The sequence below is a fragment of the Terrapene carolina genome, unplaced genomic scaffold (genome assembly GCF_002925995.2).
Source record: "Terrapene carolina triunguis isolate 2854851 unplaced genomic scaffold, T_m_triunguis-2.0 Scaffold210, whole genome shotgun sequence".
NCBI lineage: Eukaryota > Metazoa > Chordata > Testudines > Emydidae > Terrapene > Terrapene triunguis.
The window spans coordinates 10,804,987-10,831,867 of NW_020664561.1; the positions used below are offsets into that span (position 1 = coordinate 10,804,987).

A 26,881-nucleotide genomic window follows, 5' to 3' on the forward strand; every position below is an offset into this window, starting at 1 on the left:
TCCCTCACACACTTTTACTAGCAGAGTCACTGATCACCTCCCACGACACTCACATGCTGCATTTCTGCACCGACCCAGTAGCTAGGGTCTCCTCCAGAGCATATAGTACCTGGCGTCTGCAGCAGCCTGCGCTGGGACAGCGTGCAGTATGGGACAAACAGACAGACAGCAGCTCCTCGGAGCAGGCAGGCCCGGGGGGTCTTACTCTGAGTCAGATTGTGACCAGTGCCGGGGGGGCGGAGGGGAAGCAGAGGAAGGGCTGGGTACAAATAACCCAACTCTCTCTTTCCTGGGTGTGTACAGAGAGCACCGCTACTAGAAACCGACGCTGCACCAGGAGTGAAAGAATAATTAGTCTCCCAAACACAGAGGAAACTATCTCAGTTCCCAAGCAAGTTATGAGAACAAAACGAAGAAAAGCATGTGCACTAAGTTACGCACATAGCTAGAAAGATGATATGGACTTGAAGGGAGCTTCATAGAATATAAACCGTGCACGCAGGTTATGGCATTCCAGTTGAATTTTGCTATCTTCAAAACATGTGACAAGGGGTTATTATAACAGGTGGTTTCCCAAAGAGGGTGCTGTGGTATGATAGTAGCATAGGTACTGTACAGGGTGCTGTCTGGAAACTTGGTAACTTCTACAGTACTTTTAGGAAGGGTGTGATCGTTACAAGGGCTTGCTGCAAGAGGACTGTGTACGTGGAGGAAAGAACAAAGCCTGAACATTGTACTGTCTTGGCTCACTCCCGTCCCATCTCCTGTTTCAACGCTGAACATCTCATTAACATACCTTTGCAATGCACATTGGGATTTTGTTTGTCTATGGGCATGTGATTGTATAAAGGCATTTGAAAGCATAAATCCTGAACGTTGTACGGTCTTGGCTCTCTCGTGTCTCCTGCTGTATACCACTGAACCGCTAATTAGCATAGACGTGCAAAGCATGATGGGAGTGTGCTTCCAGCTCATCCTGAGCTAAAAGTCCTAGCTAGGGGGAGCCTTATATAATGTTCAGAGACACATTTCATCCCGTCAGAGGGAAGCTCACCACTGAGGTCACATGCAGGGTGCTTGTCACTCAGTGTTCAATACCTCTGGGAAGGTCTGAGACAAGAGCCATTAGCTGCCCTTGCAGGGCATCACCTGCTGCAGGTGGATGAGTTACCAGCTATGTTGGGCCCTGGGGGTGGGGCAAATTGGGCAAGAGAAGCTAGAGGAAACCCCCCTAGTGGATGCCCAGCCCCCTCCCAAGGGTTTGGGACAGACTCATGGCTGGCACAACTGAGTTCAATGGGATGAGGTGAGACCCCAGAGGCCTCATAACCCAATTCAGACTACTCTCCCTCTGACCATTTTCTTACAAGACACAGTTTTAAATCTACTGCCACAGGGAATGTTGTTAGCACCAAAATCAGACAATCATTCACAGCTCCATTGAATGAAAAACCCCATGTGGAAGCATATAAATCCGCATAAAGCACCTGCCAACGCATCTCCGATAAGCAGGTTTTTCAATTCCCAACTACGGGGCTCCAGGAACCTACTCTCTGTAGCATTCAGTACTGGGAACTGGCTACTGGAGATGGACTTCTGCTCACACCCACTATAGCAATTGCCCAGGGAGATGTTTTCAAACATTCCTTAAGGATTAAGCGGAAAAGTCCCATTGACTCTCAATACTTTGGAAAATCTCCTATGTCCCTAACACCATATGCTAGCAGAGGCTGTAATCACATCCCACCACACATCATGCACAGCACTAGATTAATTCAGCTGGGGTTATGTCTAAATCAATCAATCAATACTGTGGCCTCCAAGGGCCATAGCATTACACAATGGGGGTTATTAGTATCAATTATTGAGACTGCAGGAGCATCCAGACTACCTAGGCAGGATCAGGGCCTCACTGTACCAGGTACTTTACATGCCTGTATGAAGGTGGGGTCTCTCCCTAAAGAGGATACAATCCAAGAGCATTATCCTGCAAGCCTTACACACACACATCACAAACATATGAGTTTTTCAGACCAAGACCTCCACCCTGCCAGCCAGCACCTGGTACCTTTCATTCATCTGTGCAGGTGCTACTATCCCCAGTGAGCTGGGGCTCCCCCAGAGCATACTGTCAGGGTGGGGTGTGGAGCAGAGTGCACACACAGGCGTGGCAAATGGGCAGCAGCAGCACCCCAGGACAGGCCATGGGGTTCTCCCCCACAGTTAGAGCATGCCAGTCCATTTATGGGGGAGGGCACAGAAATTGGAGGGCACTCCCAGCCCCTCCTCTCCTTGTCACTGCCTCCCCCTATGCACAGACTTTGTGCAATACTAAGGCATGAAAGAACATTCCATTCCCAAACCCAGGGAAATATATCTTTGACCCCAATCAAGTTTAGAGATGGTGCATAAGAAAAGAGTATGTGAGTTATATGTACATGATGATTCAGTCTTTAAAAGCATATAATATAATATTAACCATGTAAGCGGATTATGGAATGAATGATTATTTTTGCTATCTCAAATAAATGCAATAGAGATTTTACAATAGGCAGCTTCCCAGCTACAGGGGGCACTATAGTGTGATTGTACACTCATATATAGGGTAAAATCTAGGAACTTAGAGAACTCTACTTTTAGGAAGGGATAGTTGCAAGATGACTGTATACATGGAGGAAAGAAGAAAGCCTGAATGTTGTACTGTCTTGGCCTCACTCCCATCTCCTGTTTCCATGCTGAACACCTCATTAACATATCTTTGCAATGCACGTTGGGATTTTGTTTGTCTATGGGCAAATGATTTTATAAAGGCATATGAAAGCATAAATCCTGAATGTTGAACTCTCCTGGCTCTCTTGTGTCTCTTGCTGGACCACTGAACTTGCCAAGCATATACTTGCAAAGCATGATGGGCGTGTGCTTCCAGCTCACCCTGATCTTGTACTTTAAGTTTTCTGGAGCCTTATGTACTATCCTTGACTACCTCACTTTCAGGTCAGAGGGAAGCTCACCATTGAGGTCACATACAGGGTGCTTGTCACTTAGTATTTAATACCTCTGGGAAGGTCTGAGATAAGAGCCATTAGCTGCCCTTACAGGGCATCACCTGCTGCAGGGGAATGAGTTATCAGCTATGTGGGGCCCTGGGTTGGGACATGTGTGGCAGGAGAAGCCCGAGGGATGCTCCCCTGGCAGATGCCCATTCTCCCAAGGGCTTTGGGACAGGCTCATGGCTGGCACCACTGAGCTCGATGGGATGAGGTGAAGCCTCAAGGGCCTCATAACCCAACTCAGACTACTCTCCCTCTGACCTTTTCAGGCAAGCCTATGCTTTTAGCATTAGCACTCATTGCCCCAAGAGATCATCAGAATTCAGTACAGAGACTGGATATTTATATGGATAATCCCAACATCCACAGCTACATTCAATGGGCTAATCATTAAGAAAAAGAAAAAAAATGGGAATCAATATAAACCCACATACTTCAGGTCATAAACCAACCACTATCTCATGGGAAGTAGGAAGCACCCTTACTCCCATAGGCATGTTTTTCCAAATTACTCACTGTGTGGTTCCTTGCATCCTCCCTCGGAAACATTTTGTCCTGGGAACTGTCCCACACAGGCTCTCTTACCGGCTGGACCCCCTGCTCTCACCCACTGTGGCAATTGCTAAGGGAGACATTTTAAAAATCACCTCAGCGATTTAGGAGCACAAGTCCCATAAGTCACCAAGTGCTTTGGAAAATTCTCCCCCTCTGTTCCTAACACACATACACAGGTAGAGTTGCTAATCACCTCCCGCCCTGTGCTAGGCTACACCAAACCACTAGCTGGGTGTTCTCAGCTTAATATTAATATCTGTTTCCTCTACAGCACTTTTCAGCAGTAGACCACAATGCACTTCACACTCCAATATATTTAGCCACACAACAGGTAGGAGAGTTCTATCATCTCCATGGTACAGACGGGGAATTGAGGCACAGAGAGGCTAGGTGACTTGCCCAAAGTACAGCACTGAACCTGGGTTTACTGTATTCTGGGCTACTGCCCTGAACCATCCTGCCTCACGTCCTTCCAGCCTGCCCCACTAGAGCATTGTCAAGGAGCACTGGGCCCCAGCATAGGAGCCCCTCTTTAATTCACATGTGGTGAAGTCTGATCAGTACAATGCCTTCTAGGGGGCATAGCATTACAGAGCTGGCCTGATTAGGATTAATTACTGAGACTGCAGGAACATCCAGAGCCCCTAGTCAGGTTCAGGGCCTCACTGTGCCAGGCACTTTACACGCCTATATGAAGGCAGAACCTCTCCCTAAAACGGATACAATTTAAGATCCATACCCTGCAACCCCTTCACAAACAAATGAGTTTTTCTTACTACATCAGAGTTCAATGCTGCCAGCCTGCCGTTGGGGCCTTTCATTCATCTGTGTAAGCACTAAGATTGCATCCAACTGGGACTGTTACAACCCCCAGTCTCCCAACAGAGCTGGGCCTCCTCCCGAGCTTACCATCAGCCTGGGGCCTGGAGCAGCCTATGTGGGTCAGTGTGGATGTACCAAACAAGGCAGGCAAGTAGTTCACCAGGATGGGTGAACTGTGGGTGGGGCGCACTGCTATTAGCCACAGTAAATGCCAGAAGGGCAGGAAGGATACTGGGCAGCAGCCATCCGTCCAGCAGCGCTCACTTGCTCAGGGCCGGTGCAACCCATTAGGCTACCTAGGCGGTCGCTTAGGGCACTAACATTTGGGGGGTGGTGACCACGGCGGCCGGATCTTCGGCTACCCCGGTCGTCGTCGGTATTTCGGGGGTGGGATCTTCTGCCGCCTCTGTCGGGGGCGGCATTTTGGGGGCGAGACCTTCTGCCGCCTCTGTCGGGGGCGGCATTTCGGGGGCGAGACCTTCCGCTGCCTAGGGCAGCAAAAAAGGTGGCGGCGCTCCTGCACTTGCTGTGAAGGAAATTCATGCTACACCCTCTAGCTGTGGGCCTGGCAGGGAGCACCTGGAAGCACCGTGGCCCTCTGGCCCTGAAAAACTCACCACTCTCCTCTCACCGAACGCTCCAGCTTTCGCCAACACTTCTCATCCAGAAATGGACTCTTACAAAGACTGGCCACAAATGCCAGGCAGCTGTGTAAGGCCCTGCTATGGCCTCAGGGCTCACAGCTCCAAAATCCTATGCACTTAGTCACTGATGTGCTTCCTACTGGTCTGTGTGTAGGGGCATTGACAAAATCCAGCCACACACAGCACAGGCTTATATATTTGGTGGGGTACATAAAGGAATGGTCCTAACTCCCATAAGTAGCAGAAAGGAGCAGGGAACAGAGGGTTCCTAATTAACATATCCTTTCAATGCATGCTAGGATATGTTCCCAGCTGCCCCTGATCTCACAATGGCATATATCCCGGAGCCTCAGACACTGCCCTGGCTGGGTGAGCCATTAGCTCAGTGGGAAGTGCACCACTGAAGTCACATGCTGCATGGTTGTTATTGACTGCCTCTAAGATGGGCTGAGACAAGAATCAATAGCTGCCATTACCTAACAGGTAGATTAATTACCAGCTTGGCTGGGATCTGGGGAGGGTCACCCATTGAGCAGAAGAAACTTATGTAGGATTGATCACTAGCCCTGGTCGGTGCCCCCTCCCAAGGCTGTGGGACAGAACTGTAGACAGCGCCACTGAGTTCAGTGGGAGGAGGTGAGGCCAGTGCCCCACCCAGACATCATAACCCAATTCAGACTACTCTTCATGCAAGGCCACAGGAAACAAAATTTTATTATATACAGAATATTATTAGCCTGTGTGACTCATTGCTACAGGATACCATTAGCAGGACTCAAGCAGGGATTGGAGGCTTATAGGGATAATCAGACCACCACAGTTGCATTCACTAGGATAAAGAAATAGAAACCCTCATGCTTCAGAGCAGAATTCAGCCCTTGGGGGACAGGAAGGAACTTCTCCAACAGGCAGGTCCTTCAATAATTATTTACTGTGGCCTTTGTTGCATCTTGTTCAGAACTATTTGGTACTGGGAACTGTCCAACACAGGATTTTGGGACTAGATGACAATTGTTATCATCCTAATACACTTTTATTGGCAGAAGGTCTAATAACTTCCAGGGACAGTACACTCCACACTGACCCACTAGCTGCAGGGTACAGCACTATAGCTGTGTATTGAGGAATTGTCAAGGAGCACCTAGACCAGGGGACCTTGGAATAGCAAACCCCTTTTAACTGGCAATGTGTTTACATTTAAAAACTTTGCTATAGTGGCCTGAAAGGAACAAATCATTATTTGGGTTGTTATTTTTAATTGCATGGGTAATTATTGTTAATTGTTTTGACTGCAGTAGTAGGTAGTGGGCCAATCAGACTCTGGGTCCCAGTTGCTGTACAAACCTAGATGAAGACAAGTCCTCCACTCTAAAGAGCATACAGTCTAAGAAGCTGATCCTACAAGACTTACATACCTGCTTAACTAAGCCAGAGTAGGCCCACTGAAGTTAATGGCGTGATTCACACACTTACAGTTAAGTGTATGTCTAAGCAGAGTATGAAGGATAACCAAAGAGATGGCTCTCCCCTTTCTATCATTTTCAATACATGGGGAGGCGGGTTTGGCAGGGAATTGAGAGTTTGTACATGTTTTGTGTGACTTCCCCCGTGCTTCCTGAACCCCGTCTGTGCTCCAGTCCACCCCTCTCTGCACCTGGGGGTCACAAAGCACAGTTGGGAAACACAGAGCTAATCCATGGTACGCTCACCATCATTGGGACAGCATGTCTTTACAGTGACACATGCTAAATGGTTTCGGTGCCTTGCTTTCACTGAGAAGTCCTTATAAAGCAATATCCCACAGCACTAGCCAGGTCATTGCAGGGTCACTATTGCAAAGTGTAGGGTTTTAGGTGGTTGCTGTTAAATAACAGCTGAGTTGTATCTCTTGACAGGAGGGCCAGGAAATTCCAAACATTATCCAAACGCATGGACCCACAGCTCTCTGCACAGAGCGACAGAGACTGTGTATAAAAATAGATGTTGGGCCAAATTCATCCTGGGGATAACTTCACTGAAGTCAATGGAGTTTCATCAATGAGGAATTTGGACCACAATATTTTTATTCTTTAAAACAGGTTTGCATGACAACCAGCCACTTAATTCAGGTTCATCCCCTCCAGAGGTCAATATCAGAGGCCTAAGTGATAGCATATGTTTGATCCGTGTTGAGTTTGCCTAACATGTAGAAGACCAGGAAGCAGGGCAGTAAACGTATTTTGACTTTATTTCCAAAAACATTAAATACAAAGGCAGCGTAGGTGCTATTAGAGACCATACAAATATGTCCTTTATCGTCAGGAATCTTATACAAATGTGAAGGCACTGCAATCTCTGGCTACCCCTGAATCACCCCTGAACCATTCCCATGGCAGATGTTTTGTGGGGAGGATGCACTCTCAGTCTCCACTGGCTTTATGTTGTGATCGACGGCCCCTCTTGGCTGGATGCTGCTCCCTCCAGAGACAATTAACCTTACTCCTCCGGTTGGCCTGAGGAGGCATTTGATGCCATGAGCCTGCTCCCACCCAGAGCTGCATGTACTGTCTTCACAGCACTCCTGGCTCTCCCCAGCCTGGGAGCAAACATGCAATCTGCCCCTGATGCCCTGCATGGCAGCCAGTCAAATGGCCATACATACATTTGCTCATGTTACCATTGCTATTACATGTCTGATGGAAGAGATCTGCAATTTAGAGCCATTCCCTGGGTCCCACCCCTGGCCACTGTGGGATTGTTCCCTGCAATATATACACCAGTGCTTTGGCCATTCCAGACTCCAGTGAGTGAAGAGATGAGGACTCCAGCATGGTCCTTGGAAGAGAATTCCCCAGACTCGGAGACATCACTGATAGGCTGTTTCTTCTGAAATCCAGCCTCGATATACCTTTCCCCTTACAGGAACTTCCCTGAAACCTCCTTCCACTAGCTAATCATCACTGACTGGACACTTGGCCAAATGATGGATACCCAGTCTCAGAAAGGAGCGAATCCACCTCTCCCCAGCCTTAACACTGACGCCCTTTGCAAGGGGAGGTGTACTGGCAACATTCCTAGGGGAAAGAGGAAAAGGGGCAGAAAAAGGGCAGGGGCTCAGTACAAATGAATAGTCTGTTTCTGTCCCCATGGCAAGGACTCTTGCAGCCTCTGCTCCACAGGAGACTTGGTAGACAGGCCAGGCTGGGTAACGCCTTGTCATGGCTGGGCTGGGTAGCGCCGCTGTGAGAGCCGCTTGGGTTGGCCAAGTCCAAGGGAGGCAGCAGTGGAGAGCTGTGAAGGATAGAAATACTGTAAGTAACAGGCTAGTTGTGCGGCTGACCAAAAATGGAAGGAGCCCACAATATTTTGGCAGGCAAGATAAGAGTTTCTCCAGTCAGCGAGTCAGACACAGGTAGGGGCCGGCCCAGTTCTGTTTGTTTGGAGCAAATGCTCATGAGTGTGAGGGATGGGCAGCACTGACAGGACCACGCGTAGTGCCGGCAGGGTCTCTGCAAGCTTTCCCCAGAGAGCTCTGCCAACACAGTTCAAACCCAGCCTGCTATTCCAGCCCTCACCCCACAGGCAGCTCCTGGCCTGCTGCCCCTTCCTACTCCAGCACTGGGTGTCCCTTGGCCTCACAGCATTCTCACCGTACCTCAGTAACCCAGGTCAACTGACTCGGGCTCATAGGGCTAAAAACAGCAGTGTAGACATTCGGGCTTGGGCTGGAGCCTAGGCTCTGAGCTGGGTTTCAGAGCCCGGGCTACAGCCCAAGCGGGAACGTCTACACTGCGATTTTTAGTCCCATAGCGCGAGTCCAAGTCAGCTGACCTGGGCTCTGAGACTTGCTGCCACAGGGTATTTTTTGCAATGTAGACACACACTTAGTCTTGGCCTGCAGCACCCCTAGGTTCTCTGAACTAGGCTCTCTGGAAATTAGGCAGTCAATTGAGCAGAATGTGCTCCTGCTCCTCCTTTCCCCACAGCAGACAAGGAGAAGGCACAGCCAAAACACCTGTCTTCAGTTGCCAGATGGTCCCTTCTCTAATCCACACCAAGGCTGAGGTCGGGCAGAGAATCAGGGGACCGTAGCCAGCTCCCTGATGCCCCCCACCCACCTCCACTATGCACAGTGGATCTTGACAATAGCAGAGAAGCTGGCCCTAAGTCTGCAACTGAGAGGGCTACAAGGACATCTCTCCCACATCTCTGGAGGCATCAACCGTGCTCTCTCTCTCTGCCAGCTGGGAGACAGACAAAAGGGAGCATCCATGCCTCTCCCATCAGAGACTGGATGGGTCTGACTTTATCTTTGTGAGGATCCCGGCATCCCTCCTAAGTCAGGGAGCCCCTGTGTGGCGGGCCCACTAGCTAAGATGCCCTGTGTGGTTATAAGCCAGGAGGAGCCTCCATACCTGAGGAACCTGAGCAGGATTGAAGAGTGGGACCTGTCCTCTACTAGGGGCAAGGAGACCACCAGGACCAGAGGGAGGGCCATGTGAGTCATCCTGAAAGAGGAAACAGAGGGAAAATAACACCTGGTCCCTGCTTTGGGGTTCAGAGAAGCCAAAGGAACATCCTAGGTCACGGGGTGGGGGAGATGGACAGGGCTGGCAGAAGATGCTCCCTGTTTCCTCTGCCACAGCAAACCACAAACAAAGGAGCCGTCTAACCTATCTCCCCCTTCCTGTTCCCTCCCACACACTAAAGATCCTCCCACCAAAACAAGAAATAGAAAGAACAAGAATCACCCCACACTCACAGAGCCTGCCCTCGTCCCTCACCTGGCCTCCAGCCCCAGGAAAGGCTGCTGATTCCCTGCCATCGGGGCCCTGCAAGCCTTTAGCTTCATTCATAGCTGCGGAAACAAGAAAGAGATTTCTAAACGTTTGGTTCATTCCAGGGTCGTGTGACCAAAACAACCTTAGCAACAACATGGGCCTGCTTCCAAAAAAGGACAGCGCTCGTGGCCTCTCCTGTATTTACCTGAGCTTCTGGAGAGAGGGCTGGGGGAAGCCGGAAGCAGGCGAGGAGGGTGAGATGATGAAGAGCTTGCTCCAGTGGCTGGAGGAGGGGGAGAGGGAAGTGGGGCTGGTGCATCCTTCTCCTGATGAAAGAAAAACACACACCAATTCCGAGGGAAGAAACCTTCTCAGGGAAGAAGGGAAGAGCAGCTCTGTGCTCAACCCCCAGAGGCCAGCTTGTTCCTAGTGCAGATTCATTATGCTCTGCTTCGCTACATCCCAGGAAGCACCGCCAAGCCAAAAGACTCCTTGATCATACAAAACCCAGGGAGTTCAGACACAAGGCTAGGCAGGCGGCCGCATCAGCCCTATCTCATGCTGCGGGGCAGCTGCTACAGGGACAGTTAACCCCACTGCTCGTCATTTTAGCCACATCATCTTGCCCTCGATGCCCTGTGATCCTGTCATAGCTCATAAGCTAAGCAGGGTGGAGCCCAGTCTGCTGGAGATAGCTCAATAAACAGCACACACCTCTCTGCATTAGAATGGAACCAACACCCCAGTGTGGTGCTAGGGGGTACTAGGGGGCAGAAGGTGCCATCTATGGGATGGGAAGTAACAATGAGTTCCTGATGCCCCATGGTTATTTAAAGAGTGGTCACAAAAAGAATATTGGGAGGGAGCTAAAACCTCATGCTTCAGGGTTTAAACTTATCTCTAACTTCCGAGATGAGGCCGAGACCTTCACAGGGGGCAGGTCACCCCACATCTGCCTGCTGCAGGGTTTCTTGCATCTTCTGAACCATCCGGTGCTGGCCGCTGTCAGAGAGGGTACATGTATATTTGCATACACACCCATGGGAAAATGTGGCCAGGATCTGGGGGAATGGCACTCTGCCTGCCTACCATTTCTCCTGCAATTCCAATGGGGGAATTTATTCTTCACTTCAGCTACTAAACACTGTGGAAGTGTTGCCATTTGCTGCTATCAGCTGCTGCTTTTCCCTTCAGCAGAGACCAAGTGACCCCCACGGAGTTTGCAGAGCTCTTGGAGAGCCTTGTGGATCAAAGTTACTTTATAAATATACAATTATTAGTAATGAGAATTTGCTTCAGGATGGAGACCTCAAGTTGTCAGTTTCTGTCCCACTGATAAATAAATCCCCAAGTACAGTGGCATGTAAAGAACACACAGTTGTAGTGAAAACCTTGGCAGTGGGGTGGTGCCCTTGAGCTGGAGAGACAAACTAGTGAAGGATGGATGAAGATAAAGATAAGGGGTGAAATCCTAGCTCCATTGAAGTCAATGGCAAAACTCCTATTGGTTTCAATAGGGTCAGGATTTCACCAGTCGTTCCTGTTCGCTTAACTGTACCCAGTGTTAACTATCCTCTGGGCCGTCTGTCCACTGGGGAGTCTCCATGCACCATGGTTCCCTTTACAGGGTGTCTGGCACCAGTTAGCTGTCTGAGAACATGCATGCACCAAGGGTTTAGTCCCCTGCCACAGCAAGGGTCACAGGACTACCTCTACCCAGCAATGAACTCTGGGCCATTCAGCCTTGGCATGGAGATGTGCACGGTGTGAGGGCCAGGGAGGTTACACCAGAAGGGGGAGGACACTAGCAAAAGCGAACTTGATCATGAAAGGGAGAGTCAGGGAGGTGACGGGGAGCAATGGTGCAGGCAGTGTGCAAACTTCACACACACACACACACACACACACCCCTCTGCCACCACGGTCCTACATCCCTGACCTGCAGCCACCTCTGCTCTTCCAGTCCTGGCACAAGGCTCCACCAGCACCTCCACTGTCCTGGGAGTGGGAGGTAAGAGGAGAAAGGCCCCTCTTCAGACTGAGGGTGGGGAGGAGAGCTCCTCTGAAATCCCTGTGATGTAAAAAGTCCCCTCTAGTCCTCTTGTTACCTGGGACCCCAGTGCAGCAGAGACTGGGGCAGGGCCGGACACATCTCTGGAAGGCGTCACCTCCTTGGAGGGCTTTGATCGAAACCAGCTGAACCAGCCAAACCCTGAGCCCTGGGAAACACAGGTTCTTACTGAGGCTGGAGTCATTGAAATAACAGCAATATATTAAAGACATCACCGCACGAAAACTCAGAGGTGGTGGGTGGAACCCAGCCTCACCCCTCCCAACCCCCGCAGCTTTCTTGGATGAAAGAAAGGGTTCGGGGCAACCCAGCCCCTTCTCACTGCTGTGATGGGAGAGGAGAGCAAACCCATCCCTACGTCGCCGTGCGGCAAGGACAGAGAGCATGGCTGAGGACCCCAGAACCACCCCCACCCCATTGCTGGAGGGGACAGAAGAGCAGGGGCTCAGCATATCAGCCTGGAGACAGCAGGGACGGGGGGAGCCCGTTCTACCCGGGTGCACTGACTGCAGCACTCCCAGCTATACGGGCAGCGAAAGGCTGGCAGGGAGGTGAGTGAGAAGTTGGTGATGCCTCCAAACGAGAGGGCACGTGAGGCCTGATTCTGCTCTCCCTGCGGTGTAGATCAGGAGTAACCCTCTTGCAGCCCTGCTGATGTAAGAGGGGAATCAGACTGGGGGCATGGCTTTGAAAGCAGCACAGTTCCCCCCTCACCTTTGCCTCCTCTCGCTCTGCCCCCTCCGTCGACGGCCGCTCTACAGCAACTCCCTCGCCTGTGCCTTCTGGGGGTCGCAAGGCGTCCTCCTCCATGGAGATGGTGGAGCTCTCTGAGACGGTTCGGGCCCTGGCATTCAACACGCTCTGGTACCAGAGATCAAGGGCATCAGCGCCATTGGAGAGGGGCAAGGGAAACTGGGTGAGTGGGGCTGTAAAGAACTACCCGGCAGCCATTCCAAGAGGCGGCAGCATTCATTCCAACAGGGCCCCTCCTTTACGATCCCTTTTATTCCAGGCCCTGAAGAAAGGTCTGAGGCTAGATTCTCTCCTGAGCCAACCAGATCTCAGAGCAGGAGAGAGGATTCTGTCAGGGAGTTTGTTATGCCTCCCTGATTCTCATGGTACATCTGCACCAGCCCCGGCCCATCAACTTAAGTTGGAGGAGCTTAGGGGCTGCTCTATCTCATGCCAGCTGGCTGAGGTCCCTATGGAAGCATATGCCAGTCGTGAACTGGTGTCGCGCAGGCATATACTGCCCCACCTCCACAGCATGCCCCCTACACCAAGATTCTGGGGTACAGGGATATTTTCCATCAGCTCCCCTGCGCTAGGGGAATTCTCAGCTGGCTGGTGAGAGGCAGAAGCCAGCACTTTGCATCACATGAGCAGCCCAAGACACGGGGAGAGAATATGGGCTGTGCTCTTCAGTTCCAATTAACACCACGGGTGAAAGAAACATTAGGGATCAGACTGAGAGCACCAATCTCATCTGACGGGTGACCAAAGCAAGGGGTTGAACCCAGTGTGCAGCACTAGCCCTGTGGAAACAAGCTATCTCCTCGGGGTGGATGGCTGGGAAGTACCTCAGCCCCAGGGTTTGAGGAGGGTTAGAGTGCCAGAGCCATGACACAGCTGGGGGAGGAAGGCCATGTTGGCAGCTGAAGCTAGGTTCAGGGAAGGGGTAGTAGCAAGAGGCAGAAGATAGCATGGGCCAATAGGCCCATGGGGTGAGTGCTAGTGGGCAGCTGGGGCGGAGAGGTCGGGGAGGGGTCACACTTGGGTGGCAGGGAGGAGAACAGGGTTTGTCTGACCACATCCTGTGCATCGTGGCACCTGGCTCCCCCTTGTTCTCACCTGCTGTTCCAGAATGTTCTTCTGAACCCCAAAGGGCCGGGAGCGTTCTTGAAACCTCACAGCACTCCCTAAAGAGCCGAGAGAATGATGCAACTCAGGATTCAGCCTGGGGGGGCGCATGCCCCTTACGTGAAACTCCTGTCTCGTCCAGCGGGGGCAATTTAATGCAATCATTGGTGTGGTATCGAGGTACCACCCAACTGGCTGCTTAACAGCGAGATGCTGCCATTGGAGGAACAGGCCCAATCAATCTAGGCACACACAGTCACTCTCTGCGCGAACCCAGAGGTACGACCAGAGTCCATTGCAGCTGGGCACCAAAATCTGCTTCTCCTCCTGTTTATTCTTCCCTGAGCATTGGCAGGGTTAGGTGCTGGTCCCCTCCTCCAGCACTAGCACTACCACCCTTGTGACAGTCTGTTGTACTCTGTCACACTCCCCCGTGGTAACCACAATGCACAGGGCCAGGCGCTTCTTCCTGGTGGCCCCAAAATGCCAGCTCAAGATTGGCCTTGGACTGTTGGCACTTGTGCCGAGCAGGGAGAGGACTCGCTCAGCCCAGGAACGAAGGCAACGAGACTGGGCAGCTTCCTGCCCACCCTCAACACTACACACTAGCACAGAGGCGGGCAAACTTTTTGGCCTGAGGGCCACATCGGGGTTCTGAAATTGTATGGAGGGCTGGTTAGGTGAGGCTGTGTCTCCCCAAACAGCCAAGTGTGGCCCGGCCCTGGCCCCATATCTGACCCCCCCCCTGCTTCTCGCCCCCTGATGGCCCCCCCCGGGACTCCTGCCCCATCCATCCCCCCCATTTCCTGTCCCCTGATGCCCCACCAGGACCCCTGCCCCATCCATCCCTCCCTGCCCCCTGACCGCACCTGGACCCCCCGTCCCTGACTGCCCCCCGCCGCCCCATCCAACACCTCCTCTCATTCCTGACTTGCCCCCGGGACCCCTGCCCCATCCAACCACCCCTTCTCCCTGGCCCCCCCCGGAATCCCTGCCCCTCACTGCCCCCCGTCATCCCATCCAACCCCCACCTCCTTCCTGACTTCCCCCCCGACCCCTGCCCCATTCAACCACCCTGTTCCCTGCCGTCTGACCGCCCTGACCCCTATCCACACTACCGCCCCCTGACCACGCCAGCCACGCCACCGCGCAGCACAGAGCACTGGGTCAGGCTGCGGCTCTACAGCTGTGCTGCCTGGCAAGAGCGCGCAGCCCCACCGCCCAGAGCATTGCGCCGGCAGCGCAGTGAGCTTAGGCTGCGGGGGAGGGTGAACAGCAGGGGAGGGGCCAGGGGCTAGCCTCCTGGGCTAGGAGCTCAGGGGCCTGGCAGGAGGGTCCCGCAGGCTGGATGTAGCCCGTGGGCCATAGTTTGCCCACCTCTGCACTAGGAGCTGCAGACACTTCAGGTACGTCTACGGAGCATGCTAAAAATAGCGCGTAGCCATGGCAGCAGGAGCAGCAGAAGAAGCTCGCCACCCTGAGCATGGGCTAGTGTCCTGGCCAAGTACATACTTGGGGTGACTAGCCCCTCCTGCCTCTCCCACTGCCCTGGCTATGCTCTACTTTCAGTGTGCTAGCTCGAGCCAAACTAGCGCGGGGATGTACCCTGGAGCTGGGAATCACCCTCCCAGCTCCATGTGTAGACGTACCCTTGGAGCATTGGTCTTCTCTCTGCTGGATAAGACACAGTCCCAAGACAGCAAATCCAGGGTGAAATGCTCTGTGCGCAGGAGGCACCAGGTTAAAACGCAAACCACTTTTGCCCTAATGCTAGAGCAGGGATTGTATTAAAATGGGACCGAGATGAAGCAAAGGCCGTCCGTAAGCATCATTCACGCAGACAAACCTCTCAGCAGAGAGGAAACATGGGAACTCTCCGGCGACATCCCACGCTTCCAGAAAGAAAACCCACCACCACAGGCATGTGCAGGAGCCTTCGTAGAAAAACCAGTCAGAACAAAGTGGTGGTTCAGACCCACCTCTGGCCCACCTATTCCCCAGAATGGAGAGAACCCCAGCGCCCAGATCTGTGCCTGAACTTCCCAACGTTCAGGAGCCGAACACTCCAGTTCCATCTCTCATCTGAACTGTCCAATATGTATGTGTCCTGTTCTCCCCCGGCCCAAAACACATTTTCCCAACCCTCCTCCCAGGAATCCTCACAGATGGCCTGCAGCACAGCTCAGGCAAGCTTACCTGGTGGCTGGTAGACCTGTGGGGAATGGTCATTTGAAATGCCTCCTAGAGAGAGGTTTGCCCCAAAGCTGACCTCTGTGGGACGATTTTCTTGCATGGCATCAGGTGGCACAGAAGCTATGGCCTGCTCTGACCCCTCCACCCTGGAATATGCACCAGGCGGGAAGGACACGTTCTCCTGTAGACCTGGCTGGTACTGGCCTGTCCTCTCAGGAGCAGGGGGGTTATACTGCTGCAGCTCTAGGTTGTGCTGGTAGCCTGGGTTTTGTGCAAACTCATGATGGAGATCTCTGTCTGGAAAACAGATCCCAGGAATTTACTCAGTATATTTACAGCTTTATTGAATGACTCAGGGTAACAGAATTCCCTTCGGTGCCATTTTTGTACATGGAAAGTGGGCCTGAGAGTGACAGCAAGAAAAGACCCCAAAGGAATAAGAGTGGTTAAGACGTGGGGCATTGGTACAGGTCAACCAACACAGGAGAGCTTTTACCTCCTTAGTGGGGAGAGGGTGGTGGTAAAAGACAGGAGGGGCAATATGCCTCCAGGTGCAAGAACCCCTTAGAATGGGGCCATGACGGAGGCAGAGCCAACTGAGAAGGGTGAGAAGAAGAGGAGGACTTCAGAAATTCTGAGGGTCCCACGGCCTCCTGTGCCCCGCCTACCTACACACTGGGAAGGGAACAAAACTTGCCAAAAGCTCCGCAACTTCCTAGCTGCAGCTGTTAATCTCCACCCTCCCTCAGCTCCATGGGGAGGTGCAGCAGGCCTGGGCTGGGCAATGTCACCACTAAGTCACTGATCCACAGGGCACCCAGACCCAACCCTGTAGATCCCTGGCCAAGCAGAGACAGGATCACACTCCTGGAGCTCGACTGAGGCCCCCCACCCAACACCCTTTGTGCGGAGGTGGCGATGCACGGTCCACTTCTAGAGTATGTTTGAGAGATTCCCAGCAAGACTCGGAGTCTTTGCTATCCTGGGAGAGCAACACAGAGGGTCAAGGAGGCAGTTTCCAGTCTGTTCCAACTGGTCTCCCATATATCTGGTCATGCTCCACATTTGGAGAACCCCTCTATCTCTACCCAGAGCGGCCTAGATCCTCGAAGGTATGTAAACACCTAACTTCCTTTGTATTTAGGTGCCTAAATATATTTGAGGATCTGGGCCAATGTGTTCGTTCCTTTACCTGCTGTGGATCCGCTGGCTCTGGAGAGCTCTGGCTGAGCGGATGCCAAGTCGGGGAGGTCTCCTTCCTTCTGAAAGGATTTGAAAAGTGAATGTTACAAAAGAAAGGGAAAACTAGAAAGTGGGACACCCAGAAGAATTGTCTCCAAGGCACCGGTAATCAAGACATGATTGTCACCGGAGCGAAAGCCACGCGGGCTCCTGGTGAATCACAGCCACATGGTGGATAGTGATCTCTGCCTTGTTTCTGCTCCTTCCATTCTCCAGCTTCCAGTCAGCTCCAGAGACCATGTCAGAGTTACTTACACCCATCACGCCACCCACCCCTGTGCTTCTCATTCATCCCAAGTAGAGGGTGAGCAAGGAGGCTCACTGAATCCTGGGGCTCTGTTCTCCTGCTATGGCAAGTGAACAACTCAATGGCTATCACTCAAATCCTACAGACGGTGAACCAGGCACAAGGACACTGTTAACGGCTCCCTCTGTGGGAAGGCTGGAGCTGTTCAGAATACAGCTATTGGGCCTGATTCACTTTAGTGGAGTTACTGCTAATTTCCACCATGGTAGATGAGATCAGAATATGACCATTGTCCTTCTTGGAGGGGACAGGATGGGGAGCCACAGGGAGGGGAAAAAGAGACAAAACATGGAGACAGACCCTACATTTTAAGGGAACACGTTCATGGGAAATTAAACTGCTCAGGAGCGTATACGTAGGGTACAGGGACTGGAGAGAAAGACAAGTCTCTAAGCATATAGAGATGAAACCACCTGCAATATCCTCACACACACAAAGAGGAACTCTTTGCACAACAAACCTTCTCATCTTCTAATCACTTTCCTAAAAACAAGACGGGGGAAGGTGCTTCTTACCCAGCATGATGCTTTTTGGCTCACTAGTGCCTAGCCCAGAGACCGCTATGAGTTCTGGGCGATACATTCCCTCCCACTTCCACGGAGACCTTGAGGTCCAACAGGAGAGGGCCTGTGATGCTAGCCATCACAGAGCTCTGCACAGTATCAACAGTGTGCTTTCCAAGAAAGAAGGGGAAGGAAGAAACCTTCCAGAACCCAGGTAAGAAATCCCCTTGGGACCTTAGTGCCTTTCTAAACACTTACCTAGGACTTACTATGCAGGGGAAGGATGCACCTGCAGACTGACCACACCATAGAGACTGGTCACACAGCACATCCTGTTTCGCCCACCCCAGAGGACTGTGGCAATCATGAAACATGACGGAAAGAGCCACTCCAAATCCCATCATTCTCACCTCCCATTGTTGGCCTCGGGCTCGGAGCTGGACAAGCCAGTCGGGTTCCAGGTTCTGTTCCTGCTCAGGTCTTTCCAGTAGCAATGGGTCAGAGAGCTTCAGCTGCTCTGCAAGCTGTGCAGTGGTGGGGGAGAAGGTGGTGGGGAACAGATGCTTTAACCTGTTAACCTCTCAGATGCAGAGAGCACAGATTGACAGTCATAGCAATTAATGAGCTGCTAGGCACATGGACCAGGGAAAAGCTGTTAACTCAATGAGTGCAGCATTTCCTCATAATAAATACATAAGAATAATGCTCGGCATTTATATAGCACCTTTATTATTTCTATTGCATAACATCCAGAGGGGCCAGAACTGTTGGGCTAGGTGCTGTACCTTCCCTAACCTTCCCTCAGAGAATCTCAAAGCACTTTACAAACACCACCCCTGTGAGCTAGGTCAGGACCATTATCCTCATTTTCCAAGTGGGCAAACTGAAACACAAAGAGATCAGCGTGACTCCCCCAAGGGTCCACAGTTACATAGGCGCCGACTTCCCCTCTTTCACATGGGTGCTTGACCCCCACTCCACCCCTTCCATGAGCCCCAGCCCCTGCCCTGCCTCTTCTGCCCCCTTCCAACCCCTACACCAAAGTCCCCCGCCCAGGGTTGTCCGGGGGGGGGGGCAAGTGGGGCAATTTTCCCCACGCCCCGGGCCCCACAGAGGCCCCCACGAGAATATAGTATTCTATAGTATTGCAACTTTTTTTTATGGAAGGGGCCCCTGAAATTGCTTTGCCCCAGGCCCCCTGAATCCTCTGGGTGGCCCTGCCCCAGCCCAACTCCGCCCCCTCCCTGCCAATATTCCAACTCCTTCCCCAAATACCCACCCTGGCCCCGCCTCTTCCACTGAGTGCACCACGTTCCCACTCCTCCCTCTCCCTCCTGGAGCTTGTTAATGCCGCCAAACAGCTGTTTGGAGGAGGACAGGCGGGAAACGCTGGGAGGCAGGTGGAGGAGCGGGGTTGTGGTGCGCTCAGGGGAGGAGGAGGTGGGGCGGGGGGTGAGGGGAGCTTGGCTGCCAGTGGGTGCAGAGCACCCTCTAATTTTTCCCCATGGGTGCTCCAGCCCCGGAGCACCCACAGAGTTGGTGCCTATGCACAGTTATCCATCAGCAGGACCAGTAAGGGATCCCAGATTTCCTGGCTTCCACTCCTGGGCGCTAGCCACATAACTCCTGTGGGAGGTGGAGGGAGTGTTCGCAGTGGCTAGAACATGAGTCTGGGAATCAGGCTTCATGGCTTCCATCTCTAATCTCTGCCACTGACTCACTGTGTGACCTGAGCAAATCTCTCACTGTGTATCAGTACAATGCGTATAACACTCATCTCACAGGAGTGTTCAGAGCCTGAATTCACTCCTGTTTGTAAAGCACTGCAAGAACTCTAGAAGGGCAAAATCAGGGTCACTTGGCACGTGCCATTGTTCTCTCTCTTTAGGGTACCAAAGATATGCCAGGATGTGTAGCACACACCCATACCCATCAGCCTTTTCAGGCACAGAAAGTACATCAGGTCAGAAGGAACTTGCCCAGTTTTCTCCTCTGTGTTGTAATTGGGCTTTATGATTTTTACCATTCTTTCTGACTGTCAGACGAGACACATGGTAATGGGGTGCTCAGCTCCCTACGCACTTGCCAAAGGAAGGGGGAAAATCACACTATTGATATAGCAGTTAAAAGAGCTGCCTAAGGAGATACAGCAAGTCAGGGGCAGAACTGGGCCTAGAACCTGGGGCTTCTGACTTGCTGTCCAGAGCCCTACCTGCTGGACCACACCACTGCTCCACTAAGTTGTGAGCTGTTAGATACCTGGCTGAACTCTTAGCATGACTCTGTAACTGACACACTCATGAAGTCTGCTCCATAGAAGGTGACAGACACACTTTAGCCAGACAAAGGGACAGGCTAATTCACCACTAGCCAGTGTAACACCATTGTCTTTGATCAAGTGACAGCTAATTGGCCAGAGGTTACTAGCCCAAGACATTAGTTAAGGGTTATTATTAATGATGATGATGGAGATTGTGCAGTAAAACATACAAACATAGAGTAAAACACCTGCACTGCCCCAAAGAGCTTACAGAAAAGAGAGACACCCACAGCCTGCAACTAGGGACAATAATTAACAGGAGAGTGAGTGAGGAGAGATTCCTGGTGCATGAGCAAATGGAACCATATGGGAGAAGTTGTTTGTCCAGGTGGGCAGGGTCAGATCTTGTCAGATACAGACATGGGTTCATTCTAAACCAATACCAAGAGAGAAGAAATTAGAAGTGTGATTATTCCTAAATGGGAGGATGCTTAATCCAAAAGCTAATAGGTGCTTTGATCCAGTATTAATGAACCAACACCCGGTTGAATTCGTCCCTGGCTTCAAAGGAAGGGAAGTCTTAATCAAACACTAATGTGGATCATAATTCGTAACACAGTCTGCAACATCAAAGACAAGAGAGGTGCTATAACTGTGCTGGTTTTTCATCTGAAAGCCCGTTCTCACAGGAGAAGTGTTATTCCCAGCAGAATGGCCCATCTGAGAGGCTGTTAGAGTAAATAGGTTTCCACAACAGGTGGATCCAGGTAAGTGCTACAACATTATGTAACTCCAACTTTAGGGCTAGTGTGACAGGGATTTTCACAGCACCTGCCTCAGCTGTGTATTACCTAAGTATTTTTTCTCTCTCTCTTTAATCTACATTGTGGCAATGACCAGGAAATATTTCTTTTGCTTCATTTCAGGTGAATTAGGTTTGACTGTATTGTTCCCTGGGCTCCACACAAAGGAGCTTTAGCAGGAAATAGAACTCAGAGAAAGATGAATGGGATAGACTATGAATGGGTCCAGGACAATGACAAGGTCGTGCTGCAGAAAGGGTAGGTGCCACTGTCAGTATTATAGAGCCAAATGGTTCAAGAGATAGCTGCCTACTAAAGGGATCAGTGCAGTCACCTGTATCACTGGAGCTTCATCCACAAACAGAGAGGCAATGTAGTCTAGTTGATTGAGCACCTAACTGGCATGCCAAAGACTTGAATTCTAGCCCTGGCACTGGCTTGAGCACATTACTTCCCTGCTCTGTGCTTCAGTCCCCGCATCTGGGAAATGGGTACAAGGATACTGTCCTCCTTTGTCAAGTGCTTTGAGCTCTACTGATGAAAAGCCCTATGTAAGAGCCAGGTGCTGCTGCTCATTCTTCTGGTTTTTTGGTTGGCTTGTTTTTCTAACGCCATCCCAAACATGACAAAACAGGACATTTTCTGGTTTAAAATAAAGACTTCTGCATACATTAATTGCTAAAATAGATGTGAAAATTACATCATCTTACCAAAAAATAACAACAATACCCAGCTCTGACAACTTCAATAACACACCCCAAATCCTGTAGCTGTTGTGAGATTATGATTTCTTGTGGAATATTAATTCTAATGCAAGTGAGACCAGTTCTAATAGTGAATACCTAAGTAGCTGCCTATGGACACACACAAACATCCTCGGAATCTGTTATAACACCTGAGTTTGCAAATGTTATCCCAGAATGATACATTCAAGAGGAAGTATCAAGAACCATTTTTAAAATAGATTTTAACTTCATAAGTCTCCACCATTTTTAACTTTGTAGAAGCTTCAAAGTGAGATTTCCTTCTTCTGCAATTTTGTGTTCTTTCCTAGTTGGCACATGATGCCCCCTCCCCCACCACTCCCCTTTATTTGATATTAGACTTGGCTCTTGCATAGTTGTTTCAGCACCATGGGTGAGGCCAGCACATATCTCATTTAGGCAGTTGCTACGGAAAAATCACCAGAGGCAGCCAGACAGCACAGCCTATTGCATCCCAAAGGACTCACGTATGTACTGGGTTGATCTTAGTTGTCATACTCCAGCAAATAGATGTTCGGGGCTGATTTTCAGAAGTGCTGAGCTCTTGGGAGCTCCAGGAGCTCAGAGACATTTCCTAACAGCAGAAGGTTGATTGTTATATAGGCCTAGGCAACTTGACAGCATTCCTGAAATCCTGCCTCATGTAAATTAAGGGCAAAACTACCAGCAGGGCCAGGATTTCACCCATTCAACACTTCAGCTAACCCCCACCCACAGCCAAAGCAAACAAGGACTGGTTACGAGAGACGCACCTTGATAACCTGTTCTAACAGCACCGGATGGCTGGCCTGGGTCTGGTCTAGCAGAGCAGTGCCAATCCCTTCGCAGTAATGCAAGGCCTGGGAGGTGAGACCATAGTCCGCCAGGCGTGCAGCGTAAAGGAGTTTATACACCTTGGAAAAGGAACAAGAAAAATGACTGTCCCGGTGAGGAGAAGAAAAGGAAGGAAGAAGCAGCCCAGCTGCTCAGAAGGTGAGGTCCCTGTACAGCCTTGATGGAGGTGTCTGACTCAGAGGCAGCATGGTCCAGTGGGTAGCACACAGCACTGCAAATCAGGAGACCTAGAGTCTAGTCTTGGCTCTGCTTTGTGACCTTGAGTAACTTCCCTCTCTGTGCCTGTTTCCCCTTGCCAGTCTTCTATATTTAGACTGTTGGCTCTTTGGGGCATAGACTCTCTCTCCCTATGCATCTGTGCTGCACCTAGCCTAGTGGGGGCCTCTCAGTGCCTAGACAATGAAATACCAACTTGCAATCAAGGAGGGAACAGCCCAGCCCTATTGCAGCACCATGCCATATCTCGGAATTCCGCATTAACACGTCTGCTTAGAAAGGCACGAAATAGAGACAGGCTCAGTTGGTCATGTCTTAGGTGCAGTGGGGCTGAAGCTCTCATTATGATCTGTAAGGGGCGTTTGTCCATATCAAAAACCCACCATCCATTGCAGCAAGCTAGCTGGCTCGGCTCACGTCAGGCTCGCGGCTGGAATTGCAGTGAGGCTGATTTTGAAGTCAGGGTAAAGATGTGCCAGCAGATCTGTGGGGGAGGACCCTAGCCAGAAATATTTATTTATTCACCTGATTTGTGCAACGCTTGAGGCTGCAGCAGCTGGGTGCTTATGCACAATGTTAAAAGTACATCAGTTACGCATGGCTATTAGAGAAGGGAAAGCTAGGCAAAAACTAAAGCAGATAAATACATGTGGCACTCTGCCCTGAAACTTGCTAGACTCATGCTCTGATGATCTGTGAAGGGGAGTGAATTCAAAAGACCCTCCATTGAGGAAGCTCTGCTGAGCCCAGGGAGGGCCTGATCTCTCACTGCTTCGCATCTGTGCAAAGTGTGTAACCGTCACCGTTCTGCTTTACACTTCCTCTGCACGGGCGTGAAAGGCAGCGGAGACTCAAGTCCTCCAGGTGGATTTCAAGGGCGGCCCCTCGCAGAGCACATGGCGGTGAGTCTAGCTGAAAGGTGACTCTTTGCAGTTTTGTGTAAGAAAAGAAGAGCTGCAGCCTCCTGGGTCACTAGATGATAAAGGAGACTGAGCACCTATGGACCCTACAGAACCCCAAGGCTGTGAATCACCTGGGACAAAAGCAGCCAGGCACTCTCAGCAGATAAGCAGCATCAGCACTTTCTCCATGACTCCAAATGCTTCCCCTTGCCCTCAAGTCAGGTAAAGAGCTGTAAGTTGAGAGGGAGGTTGGACTAGCCAGGGTTGGAGTAGCAGGGGGCGTGGCAGGTCAGGGTTATGATGGTGGCAGTGTTTAAGACTGGACGTGGCGAGAGGTTCTACAGGCCGGGACAGACAGTGATAAATAGCAGTGACACTAGTAAATGGGCCTGGATCCCCAAAGGGATTTAGCTATTGTAATGCCTAATTTTTAGGTGCCTAGAAAATCACTGGCACAACAATGGGAGCCACAAAGCCTGAGTTAGGCGCCTAGACTCCCTATACAATGAATGGGGAGACAAAGGAGTAGGGCTGGCTTAGCTGCCATGGAGAAGCCCAAGATAAGACAAGACAAGCCCAAACAAATAACTGCTGAAACAACTATTATGAACGTGTTTATTGTAAATAAGGGAAGCAGAAGCTAACTACACTCACTGTTGTGGGTATGTCTATAGTAAACACAGTAGGCAGAAACACCCTGAACTGAGATGCTTGCCTTACACATTCTGCAAAGCGATTGGTCTTTACATGTGAGATATATAGAGGTTAATAGCTAGGAAAATGTATATACAATATGCTGTGTGACATGAATTGGAATTGTGGTATCACCCTGTACCTAAACTCCCTGCGTCTGGGCCTAGCCAGCGTGGATGAAGAGCTGCCACCTGCCTAATTAAGTAACCGGAGTGACGAGCTGGAGTCGAACTGAGTTTCAGGGGTCCCAGAGAACTGGATGAAGTGTTCTCCCAGAAGAGGACGAGGTGCTCTGGATAAGCCAAGCGGAAAAGGTCTCGGAGGGAATCCCAACAGTAGGTGCCTTAGACTGCGATCCATGAAAGCCAGCATGCTGGCCAATGGGAGACGCCAAAGCAGGGGTGTGCTCTAAGCCCTGCCCCTCTCACAGAGTTCTGAGCCTATGTCCAGGTTGCAGGGAGGCGTCTATCTCCGCTAGTGAACCATAAATGGGGGGAAGATAGGCCCTCCTCCACCCAAGCCACATGTGGGACCCGATCTGGTAGGCACGCCTAACTCCATGCAAAACAGCTGAGGGCGGGGAAGGAGGAGCAGATATGGGAGCCTACCAGTTCAAGTCCCCCCCTCTACCTGATGAGGAAAAGGGATTTGTAGAAGGATCTGCCCTATGGGATAGTCTGATGTAGGTTTCCCTCAATCTCTCCTATTGAGGTTGTGCCACTTTAATTAAATACATGAATAATTAAATATTAATTGGGCCAAAGCAAGAATGACTCTAAAGCCCAGTGGTTCAGGCCCTCACTTGAAAAGTGGCAGAGCCCTGTTCAAATCCCTTCTCATCAGGCTGAGGGGGGACTTGAACCAGTGGTCTCCCACATCCAGGGTGAGTACCCTAACCATTACAGGCTATAAGGGAAGCTCTCTTCCCACCCCTCGCTGTTTTGTGTGGAGTTAGGCATGCCCACTAGATCAGGCCGCACACACGTTAGGCGGACAAACATCTATCTTCCCCCAGGTTATGGATCACTCTGGGCATTAGATGTGAGACAGGGGTCTGGGTGTCTACAATGAGGCAGCAAAAATCAGAAGGCAGAAATTTTGGCACCTAGAGAACTTTTACAGTGCAAATTTAGGCCCTGAGTGAGTTTAGGCACCCACAGGATTCGGCAGCTGCTGAGCAGGGCTTTTGTGGACAGCAGTGGGGCCTAAAAATGGGCCTTAGGTGCCTAAGTCTGGGGGTTAGGTTCCTAAGTCCCTTTGTGGATTCGGGCCAGGGACCTCTGCCTTTCTATAGTTCCTTTCATCATTACCTCTTTACAAATACTACATAAAGCCTCACAACCCCACAGCGACACAGGTGAGAATTAGAAAATTCTTTACATGGGCGGGGAAACTGAGGCACACAGCCATACGACTTGCCAATGGCAAGCCCTAGTCCCTTATTCTAATGACTAGATGACGCTGGCCATCAACAGAGCTGTATGTAGTACCCAGGTATGGAATAGCAAGGCACCCTTCAGGTGAGGACAGACATGCATTGGCAGAGTAAGGGGAGGACTGAAATAACAAGGGCACAGCAGGGCTGGCATTGACATGCACTGGCAGTACTGGGTGAGGAAGCTGGTGCAGTGCCTGCGTGTACTTTGCAAATACTAATGCATCCTACACTTTCACGAGCTCCCAATTCACTTCCCAGACACAGAGGGGATGAAAATCACCTCTCACCCTCAACTCTGGGTTATAGAAATTGAGACATTGTCCTGAGCTGTCTATACTGGGTGAGGATGTACCCAGCCAGCAACGGTTGAGGCTGAGGATGGTGCTTAGACAGGAGATGGAGGAAGAAGAAAAGAGAAAAACTATCTGTAAATAACACTGGGTGAAGCAAGGTATGGAGGATAGCAGAGTTCTTTAGGGACCATTTGAATGCAGAACGTAATTTTATACCATAGTCTGTGGCAACAGGCATATCAGAAATGCATTAGGTTGTGATTTGTGGAGAGGTTACATTACAGCACATTGAGCACTTGTGGCTCTGCGCATCAAATGTACTGGCTGTACCTGACTGTTTCCATTACCTGGAAGGAGAGGATGAAGGATTTGGGACGTCCCAGCATCTGACAATACTCAAAGATTTCAGTCCTTAGGATAGATTCCGTCCTGGCAAACTGTACAAATGTCTGACTGAAAGGAGAAGGCAGAGAGGTGAGGTCAGGAACAGAAAGCAAGACTCTTCCTCTCCATGATAAACCTGCATGACTGGGATACGGAGCGTCCATCCCTCACCCCATCAATCTTCAGAATGTTAAACTGACTAGGAGCAAAAGTGAAACTGATTAAAGCCACAGCCAGTCAAATCCCACCAACAAAAGCTTCCTTATAAAGCAGGTAAGCACCAAACC

The 26,881-nt window shown here is 50.8% G+C and overlaps 1 protein-coding gene across 1 annotated transcript in view; it reads right to left on the minus strand.

Moving 5' to 3' along the window:
- Positions 1–7,279: 7,279 nt before the first annotated feature.
- The window catches only part of LOC112112980 (protein transport protein Sec16B-like), a 40,950-nt gene continuing 21,348 nt past the window's right edge, over positions 7,280–26,881 (minus strand). Inside the window, exons 15-26 of the mRNA XM_029912339.1 lie at positions 26,558–26,663; positions 22,587–22,727; positions 18,418–18,531; positions 17,148–17,217; positions 15,959–16,252; positions 13,754–13,821; positions 12,617–12,763; positions 11,940–12,050; positions 10,037–10,157; positions 9,835–9,908; positions 9,466–9,558; positions 7,280–8,341 (exon numbers count right to left, since the gene is read on the minus strand). Coding sequence (XP_029768199.1) covers positions 8,267–8,341; positions 9,466–9,558; positions 9,835–9,908; positions 10,037–10,157; positions 11,940–12,050; positions 12,617–12,763; positions 13,754–13,821; positions 15,959–16,252; positions 17,148–17,217; positions 18,418–18,531; positions 22,587–22,727; positions 26,558–26,663 — 1,414 coding nt within the window. The 3' untranslated portion in view covers positions 7,280–8,266. The remainder of the gene's footprint in view (positions 8,342–9,465; positions 9,559–9,834; positions 9,909–10,036; positions 10,158–11,939; positions 12,051–12,616; positions 12,764–13,753; positions 13,822–15,958; positions 16,253–17,147; positions 17,218–18,417; positions 18,532–22,586; positions 22,728–26,557; positions 26,664–26,881) is intronic.